The 10,362-nt window shown below is 57.7% G+C and overlaps 1 protein-coding gene across 1 annotated transcript; it reads right to left on the minus strand.

The window, feature by feature from the left end:
• Positions 1-830: 830 nt before the first annotated feature.
• Positions 831-9,684, minus strand: LOC134173064 (protein shisa-7-like; the record flags this gene model as incomplete). Its single annotated transcript, XM_062636747.1, has 6 exons — positions 831-861; positions 946-1,306; positions 6,015-6,143; positions 6,870-6,935; positions 8,168-8,355; positions 9,242-9,684. Coding segments are annotated over 6 exons (1,218 nt in total), but the record flags the coding sequence as incomplete, so codon positions are not given.
• Positions 9,685-10,362: the final 678 nt, after the last annotated feature.

Here is a 10,362-nt window from a genome sequence, read left to right on the forward strand (position 1 = left end):
GCACACCACGTGTCTATGGGGCACAGCAGGTGTCTATGGGGCACAGCGGGTGTCTATGGGGCACAGCAGGTGTCTATGGGGCACAGCGGGTGTCTATGGGGCACAACGGGTGTCTATGGGGCACAACCCCACAGCGGATCCCGATGGGGGGAGGGGCGGTTCTCATGGGATCATCCCAAAGCGGATCCCAATGGGGGAGGGGGAGTTTCCCATGGGACGACCCCAAAGCGGATCCCGATGGGGGGGGAGGGGCGGTTCCCATGGGATGATCCCAAGGGGGGGGGGGCAGGGGTGGTTCCCATGGGACGACCCCAAAGCGGATCCCGATGGGGGGGGAGGGGCGGTTCCCATGGGATGATCCCAAGGGGGGGGGGGGAGGGGCGGTTCCCATGGGACGACCCCAAAGCAGATCCCGATGGGGGAGGGGGAGTTTCCCATGGGACCATCCCAAAGCGGATCCCGATGGGGGGAGGGGCGGTTCCCATGGGACCATCCCAAAGCGGATCCCAAGGGGGGGGGGGAGGGGCGGTTCCCATGGGATGATCCCAAGGTGGGGGGGCAGGGGTGGTTCCCATGGGATCATCCCAAAGCGGATCCCGATGGGGGAGGGGCGGTTCCAATGGGATCATCCCAAAGCGGATCCCAATGGGGGGGAGGGGCGGTTCCCATGGGACGATCCCAAAGCGGATCCCGATGGGGGGAGGGGCGGTTCCCATGGGATGATCCCAAGGGGGGGGGCAGGGGTGGTTCCCATGGGACCATCCCAAAGCGGATCCCGATGTTGGGGGGGGGGGAGGGGGGGTGTTTCCGTTTGCCCCCCCCTCCCCCCCTCACACGGTGACCTCGGTGCGGCTCCCGGTTCTCAGGTGGTGCCCGTGGGGGAGGGGTGGGGGTGGGGGTGGGGGGAGGGGCCCCGGCAGGAGCTGGAGCTCGGCCGTGCTCTGCCGCTGCAGGCGGCGGGGGGGGTGCGCGGGGGGAGGGGGCGGGGGGGCCGGGCCAGGGGGCGGAGCCGGCGGCGAAGGGGAGGAGCCTCCGGGCCTGGCCCCGCCCCCCGCCAGGCTGCTGTGGGAGGCGGTGTGGGGGAGGGGCCGCGGGGAGGGGGCGGGGTCGCGCCGCCCCCCCCCCCGCGCGCGGGGCATGGTCCCGCCCCATCCCCCCCCCGCCAGCAGCAGCTCCTGCGAGAGCACGCGGCGGGGGGCGGGGCCTCCGCGGGGGGTGGGCGGAGCCAGCGGCAGGGCGGAGCGAGGGGGCGGAGCCCAGGCCGGGACCCAATAGGCGCGCCAGGGCTCATCCGGGTCCCGGTCGGCTGCGGGGAGAAAGGGGGGGGGGGGGAGAGGTCATGTGAGGGCACAGGGGTGAGCGAGGACACGTGAGCGCATGGGACACGTATGTACATAAGGACATGTGTGTGATTGACACGTGTGTGCATGGGACATGTATGTACATAAGGACATGTGTGTGATTGACACGTGTGTGCATGGGACATGTATGTACATAAGGACATGTGTGTGATTGACACGTGTGTGCATGGGACATGTATGTACATAAGGACATGTGTGTGATTGACACGTGTGTGCATGGGACATGTGTGTGCATGGGACATGTGTGTGATTGACACGTGTGTGCATGGAACATGTATGTACATGAGGACATGTGTGTGATTGACACGTGAGTGCATGGGACACGTATGTACATGAGGACATGTGTGTGATTGACACGTGTGTGCATGGGACATGTATGTACAAAAGGACCTGTGTGTGATTGACACGTGTGTGCATGGGACATGTGTGTACATGAGGACATGTATGTGATTGACACGTGAGTGCATGGGACATGTATGTACATGACGACATGTGTGTGATTGATGTGTGTGCATGGGACATGTGTGTACATAAGGACATGTGTGTGATTGACGTGTGTGTGCATGGGGACATGTGTGTGATAGACACGTGTGTGCATGGGACATGTATGTACATAAGGACATGCATGTGATTGACATGTGTGTACATAAGGACACGTTTGTGATAGACCGGTGTGTGCATGGGACATGTGTGTACATGAGGACATGTATGTGATTGACACGTGAGTGCATGGGACATGTATGTACATAAGGACACGTGTGTGATAGACACGTGTGTGCATGGGACATGTATGTGATTGACGTGTGTGCACGGGACATGTGTGTGATAGACACGTGTGTGCATGGGGACATGTATGTGCATAAGGACGTGTGTGATTGACGTGTGTGCATGGGGACACGTGTGTGAAAGATACGTGTGTGCATGGGACATGTGTGTACATGAGGACATGTATGTGATTCACACGTGAGTGCATGGGACATGTATGTACATAAGGACACGTGTGTGATAGACACGTGTGTGCATGGGACATGTATGTGATTGACATGTGTGTGCATGGGGCCATGTGTGTGATAGATACGTGTGTGCATGGGACATGTATGTACATAAGGACATGTATGTGATTGACGTGTGTGCATGGGAGATGTATGTACATAAGGACATGTGTGTGATTGATATGTGTGTACATAAGGACATGTGTGTGATTGACACGTGTGTGCATGGGACACGTATGTACATAAGGACATGTATGTGATTGACACGTTTGTGCATGGGACATGTGTGTACATAAGGACACGTGTGTGATTGACACGTGTGTGCATGGGACACGTATGTACATAAGGACATGTATGTGTTTGACGTGTGTACATGGGGACATGTGTGTGATTGACACGTGTGTGCCTGACATGTATGTACATAAGGACATGTGTGCGATTGACATGTGTGCATGGGACATGTGAGTGACAGACACGTGTGTGCATGGGGACATGTATGTACATAAGGACGTGTGTGATTGACATGTCTGCATGGGACATGTGTGTGATAGACATGTGTGTGCATGGGACATGTATGTACATAAGGACATGTGTGTGATTGACGTGTCTGCATGGGACATGTGTGTGATAGACATGTGTGTGCATGGGGACATGTATGTACATAAGGACATGTGTGTGATTGACGTGTGTGCATGGGGACATGTCTTTGATAGACATGTGTGTGCATGGGACATGTATATACATGAGGACATGTGTGTGATTGACACGTGTGCATGGGGACATGTCTTTGATAGACATGTGTGTGCATGAGACATGTATGTACATAAGGACATGTGTGTGATTGATGTGTGTGCATGGGACATGTATGTACATAAGGACATGTATGTGATTGACGTGAGTGCATAGGGACATGTGTGTGATTGACATGTGTGTGCATGGGACATGTATGTACATGAGGACATGTATGTTATTGATGTGTGTGCATGGGACGTGTGTGAATGGCACATGTGTGTGATTGACGTGTGTGCATGGGGACATGTGTGTGAATGGCACATGTATGTGATTGACACATTTATGTGATTGACACGTGTGTGCATGGGACATGTGTGTGAATGGGACATGTATGTACATAAGGACATGTGTGTGATTGACATGTGTGCATGGGGACATGTGTGTACATAAGGACATGTGTGTGATAGACATGTGTGTGCATGAGACATGTGTGTGAATGGAACTTATGTGTGAATGGCACATGTGTGCATGGGACATGTGTGTGAACGGCACATGTATGTGATTTACACATGTGCATGGGACATGTGTGTGATTGACGTGTGTGCATGGGGACATGTATGTACAGAAGGACATGTATGTGATTGACGTGTGTGCATGGGACATGTGTGTGAATGGAACATATGTGTGATAGACATGTGTGTGCATGGGGACATGCGTGTACATAGGGACATGTATGTCATTGACGTGTGTGCATGGGGACATGTGTGTGAATGGCACATGTGATTGACACATGTATGTGGTTGACACGTGTGTGCATGGGACATGTGTGTGAACGGCACATGTATGTGATTGACACGTGTGTGTGCATGGGGACATGTGTGTACATAGGGACATGTATGTGCATGGAACATGTGTGTGCATAGGGACGTGTATGTGCACAGAAGATGTATGCGCATAGGACATGTATGTACATAAGGACATGTATGTGCATGAGACTTGTATGTGCATTAGGAATGTATGTACATAAGGACATGTATGTCCATAGGGACACGTATGTGCCATAGGAACACGTATGTGCCATAGGAACATGTATGTGCCCACAGAACACATATGTGCCATAGGAACACGTATGTGCCCCAGGAACACATATGTGCCCACAGGAACACGTATGTGCCATAGGAACCCTCATGTGCCCACAGGAACACGTATGTACCCACAGGAACACGTATGTGCCATAGGAACACGTATGTGCCCACAGGAACACGTATGTGCCGTAGGAACACGTATGTGCCACAGGACATGTATGTGCCATAGGAACACGTGTGTGCCCACAGGAACACGTATGTGCCATAGGAACACGTATGTGCCACAGGACATGTATGTGCCATAGGAACACGTGTGTGCCCACAGGAACACGTATGTGCCATAGGAACACATATCTGCCCACAGAATACGTATGTGCCATAGGAACACTCATGTGCCCACAGGAACACGTATGTGCCCACAGAACACGTATGTGCCACAGGAATACGTATGTGCCACAGGAACACGTATGTGCCCACAGGAACACTTATGTGCCATCGAAACATGTATGTGCCCACAGGAACACGTGTGAGCCACAGGAACACGTATGTGCCATAGGAACACGTGTGTGCCCACAGGAACACATATGTGCCACAGGACACGTGTGTGCCCACAGGAACACGTATGTGCCATAGGAACACTCATGTGCCCACAGGAACACGTATGTGCCACAGGAACACGTATGTGCCCACAGGAACACGTATGTGCCCACAGAACACGTATGTGCCACAGGAATACGTATGTGCCACAGGAACACGTATGTGCCCACAGGAACACTTATGTGCCATCGAAACATGTATGTGCCCACAGGAACACGTGTGTGCCACAGGAACACGTATGTGCCACAGGAACACGTGTGTGCCACAGGAACACGTATGTGCCACAGGAACACGTATGTGCCACAGGACACCTGTGTGCCACAGGAACACGTGTGTGCCACAGGAACACATATGTGCCACAGGAACACGTATGTGCCACAGGAACACATATGTGCCACAGGACACGTATGTGCCACAGGACACGTATGTGCCACAGGAACACGTATGTGCCACAGGACACGTATGTGCCCACAGGAACACGTATGTGCCACAGGACACGTATGTGCCACAGGAACACGTGTGTGCCATAGGAACACGTGTGTGCCACAGGACACGTGTGTGCCACAGGAACACGTATGTGCCACAGGAACACGTATGTGCCCATCGGAACACGTGTGTGCCACAGGACACGTGTGTGCCACAGGACACGTGTGTGCCACAGGACACGTGTGTGCCATAGGAACACGTATGTGCCACAGGACACGTATGTGCCCATAGGAACACGTATGTGCCACAGGAACACGTGTGTGCCACAGGACACGTGTGTGCCACAGGACACGTATGTGCCCATAGGAACACGTATGTGCCACAGGAACACGTATGTGCCACAGGAACACGTATGTGCCCATAGGAACACGTATGTGCCCATAGGAACACGTATGTGCCACAGGAACACGTATGTGCCACAGGAACACGTATGTGCCACAGGAACACGTATGTTCCCACAGGAACACGTATGTGCCACAGGAACACGTGTGTGCCACAGGACACGTGTGTGCCCACAGGAACACGTATGTGCCACAGGAACACGTATGTGCCACAGGACACGTATGTGCCATAGGAACACGTGTGTGCCACAGGAACACGTATGTGCCACAGGAACACGTATGTGCCACAGGAACACGTATGTGCCACAGGAACACGTATGTGCCACAGGACATGTATGTGCCCCAGGAACACGTATGTGCCACAGGAACACGTGTGTGCCACAGAACACGTGTGATCACGCGTGACCACGCGGGGCTCACCCAGGCGCCGCAGGGACGTGCAGCGCCCCAGCTCCGGGGGGGGGGGCCCCTCGTAGGGGGGGGGCGGGTGCGAGAGGTTGTGGAAGGAGCGGGAGCAGCTCAGGGTGCCCGCGCGGGGCCCCCGCCAGTCTGGGGGGGGGGGAGAGAGAGGGGAGGGGGGGTCAGGTCCTGGGGTAACCCCAGAGAGACCCAGAGAGACCCAGAGAGACCCATAGGGACCCATAGAGACCATAGAGACCCATTGAGACCCATAGAGACCATAGAAACCCATAGAGCCCCTAGAGACCCATAGAGACCCATAAAGACCATTGAGACCCATAGAGACCATAGAAACCCATAGATACCCATAGAGCCCCTAGAGACCCATAGAGACCCATAGAGACCCATAAAGACCATAGAGACCCATAGAGACCATAGAAACCCATAGAGACCCATAGAGCCCATAGAGACCCATAGAGACCCTGGAGACCCATAGAGAGCCTATAGAGCCCATAGAGACCCATAGAGACCATGGAGAGCCTATAGAGCCCGTAGAGACCCATAGAAACCATAGAGACCCATACAGACCATAGAGACCCACAGAGACTCACAGAGACCACAGAGCCCCGTTTACCCCATAGAGACCATAGAGCCCCATAGACCCCATAGAGCCCCACTGACCCCTATAGACCCCACACAGAACCCCCGTGCACCCCTCATAGAACCCCCATAGAGCCCCATAAACCCCATCTAGAGCAACCACATAGCCCCCCATTCATCCCCAAAGTCCCCCATGCCCCCCCCATAGCTCCCCTATAACCGCCCTATACCCTCTATAGCCCCCCCCTAGCCCCCTATAGCCCCCCCATAGCTCACCCAGCGTGGCCGCCCGGTGCTCGGGGGTCCCCATGCCCAGGTGGACGTAGCTGTTGGGGCCCGTGTCTGTTAATGGGGAGGGGGCCTCATTAGCACCCCCAATTGGTGTGTTCCTCCCCCCCCCAGCCCTGCCCCATGGGACCCCCCCATTGACCCCAATGGGATCCCCCCCCCATGGACCACAATGGGATCCCACCCTATGGACCCCAATGGGACACCCCCATTGACCCCAATGGGACATCCCTATTGATCCTAATGGGACCCCCCCTACTGACCCCAGTGGGACTCCCAAATTGATCCCATTGGGACCCCCAGCTTCATCCCAATGGGATGCCCCCCATTGACCCAAATAGGACCCCCCCGATTGACCCCAATGGGACCCCCTATTGAGCCCAATGGGACCCCCCTATTGACCCCAATGGGATCCCCGCCATTGATCCCAATGGCACAACCTCTATTTACCCAAATGGGGAACCCCCAATTGACCCCAATGGGATGCCCTAGTATTTACCCCAATAGGACCCCCCCATTGACCCCAATAGGACCCTCTATTGATCCCAACAGGACCCCCTCCTATTGATCCCAATAGGACCCCCCCATTGATGGCAATGGGACCCCCATTGACCCCAATGGGACACCCCTTACTGACCCCAATGCTATACCCCATATTAATCCCAATGAGACCTTCCTATTGACCCTAATGGACCCCCCTATTTACCCACATAGGACCCCCCTATTGACCCCAATGGGAGCCTCTATTGATCCCAATGGGACCCCCTCCTATTGATCCCAATAGGACCCCCCCATTGATGCCAATGGGACCCCCATTGACCCCAACGGGACACCCCTTACTGACCCCAATGCGACACCCCATATTTATCCCAATGAGACCTCCCCATTGACCCTAATGGACCCCCCTATTTACCCACATAGGACCCCCCTATTGACCCCAATGGGACCCTCTATTGATCCCAACGGGCCCCCTTCCTATTGATCCCAATAGGACCCCCCCATTGATGCCAATGGGACCCCCATTGACCCCAACGGGACACCCCTTACTGACCCCAATGCTACACCCCATATTTATCCCAATGAGACCTCCCCATTGATCCCATAGGACCCCCATATTGACCCCACTGGGACCCCCCCATGGATCCCAATGGCACCTTACCTCATTGACCCCACTGGGACCCACCCAATTGACCCCAATGGGACCCCCCCCATGGATCCCAAGAGGACCCTCCCCCACTGACCCCAATGGGACCCCCCCCATTGACCCCCCCCAAACCCCCATTTACCCCCTATGGCCCCCCCCCAGGTGCCCTTGCAGGCCTTGACGGTGCTGTAGAGGGTTTTGGGGGGCCGGGCGGGACCATTGTCGGGGGGCGGGGGGGGCAGGACCCCACTGCTGCGCCGCTCGGGCCGGCCCCCCCCCGCCTGGTGCCGAAGGACGTCCATGAGGGCCCTGGGGACAGAGGGGGGATGGGGGGGGGACAACAATTGGAAGGGGGGGGAAGAACAGTGAGGGGCTGGACCCAAACGTTGTGACCCCCCCATGGACCCAAATCATCATCCACTCCCATCCCCATCCCCATCCCATCTCCCCGCATCTCCACCCCATCCCCCCATCTCATCCCATCACCCCCATTTCCCCCCATCCCATCCCCATCATCATCCCATCAGATCCCATCCCCCCATCCCATCCCCATCCCTCCCTCATTCCCATGTCTCTCCATCCCCATCCCAATCCCCATCCCAATCCTCATCCCATCCCCATCCCCCTCCCCCCATCCCATGCCCCCCATCCCATCCCCATACTCATCCCTATACCCATCCCCCCATCCAATCCCCACCCCATCCCATCCCCATTCCCATGTCTCCCCATCCCCCCCCATCCCATCCCCCCCCATCCCATCCCCATCCCTATACCCATGCCCCCATCCAATCCCATCCCCCCCCATCCCCATCCCCCCATCCCCATCCCATCCCCCCCCATCCCATCCCCATCCTCATCCCTATACCCATCCCCCCACCCCCATCCCCCCCATCCTATCTCCATCCCCATCCCCCCACCCCCATCCCATCCCATCCCATCCCATCCCATCCATTCCCATCATCCCATCTCCATCCCCATCCCTCCACCCCCATCCCCCCCATCCTATCTCCATCCCCATCCCCCCATTCCCCCCCATCCCATCCCCCCATCCCATCCCCATCCCCTCCCCCCCATCCCCATCCCTATACCCATCCCCCCATCCCCATCCCCCCCATCCCATCCCCATCCTCATCCCCATATCCCCATCCCCCCACCCCCATCCCACCCCCATCCTCATCCTTATACCCATCCCCCATCCCCCCCATCCCCCCCTTACCTTCCCCCATCATCCTGCCCGGGCTCCCCCCTCCCCCCCCTCCCCAGCACTGCCCTGGCCGCCACCGCCACAGCCAGCACGAGGCTCACCACCCCACACACCACATAGGGGGTGCCGCTCCCCTCCCCCCCCCTCCCTTCCCCTCCCCCTTCCACCCAAGAGGGGGAGGGGCTGGGGGCTCCACCACCACCACCAATGGGATGCGGGGGGGGCGGTGGCGCTGCCGGCGGCTGCGGGGGGGGGCGGGCCCAGCCGGGGCTGTTCCGGTTCGTGCAGCGCCGCTGTTCCAGGCGCCGCCCCCGGTGCTCGCAGCAGAAGCGGTAGTGGCACGTGCCGCAGCAGAACCGGAAGCTGCCCGTCGAGCAGTTGAAGGCGGCGTCGTACTGACCCATGACGTCATAATAGCCCTGGCACAGCTCGGCGGGGGGAGGGGTGGGGGGTGGGGGGGGTGGGGGAGGGGTGGGGGGGAGGGGGAAGGGGAAGGGGAAGGAGGAGGGGAGGGGGATGGGAGGGAGGGGTGGGAGGGGGAGGGGAGGAGGAGGAGGAGGAGGAGGGGGAGGAGGAGGGGGGGGAGCATGGGGGGGGGAGGGGGGGTCCTGAGTGGGGGGGTTAAGGGGGGGGAGGGGGTCGGTAATTAGGGGGGTTAATGGGGGGATGGGAGGGCTCCTAATTGAGGGGGTTAATGGGGGGGAGGGGGTCGATAATTGGGGGGGGTAATGGGGGGGGAGGGGGTTGCTAATTGGGGGGGTCAATGGGGGGGAGGGGGTCGATAATTAGGGGGGGGAAAGGGGGGATGGGAGGGCTCCTAATTGGGGGGGTTAATGGGGGGGAGGGGGTCGCTAATTGGGGGGGTTAATGGGGGGGAGGGGGTTGCTAATTGGGGGGGGTAATGGGGGGGAGGGGGTCGCTAATTAGGGGGCGTAATGGGGGGGAGAGGTTCGCTAATTAGGGGGGGTAATGGAGGGGGAGGGGGTCGGTAATTGGGGGGCTTAATGGGGGAGAGGGGGTCCCTAATTAGGGGGGTTAATGGGGGGAGGGGGTCGCTAATTGGGGGGGTTAATGGGGGAGGGGGTTGCTAATTGGGGGGGGTAATGGGGGAGGGGGTCGCTAATTAGGGGGCG

This window comes from Pezoporus occidentalis, unplaced genomic scaffold (assembly GCF_034315485.1).
Source record: "Pezoporus occidentalis ecotype Australia unplaced genomic scaffold, CSIRO_AGI_Poc_V1 ctg490, whole genome shotgun sequence".
In the NCBI taxonomy this organism is placed as follows: Eukaryota; Metazoa; Chordata; class Aves; order Psittaciformes; family Psittacidae; genus Pezoporus; species Pezoporus occidentalis.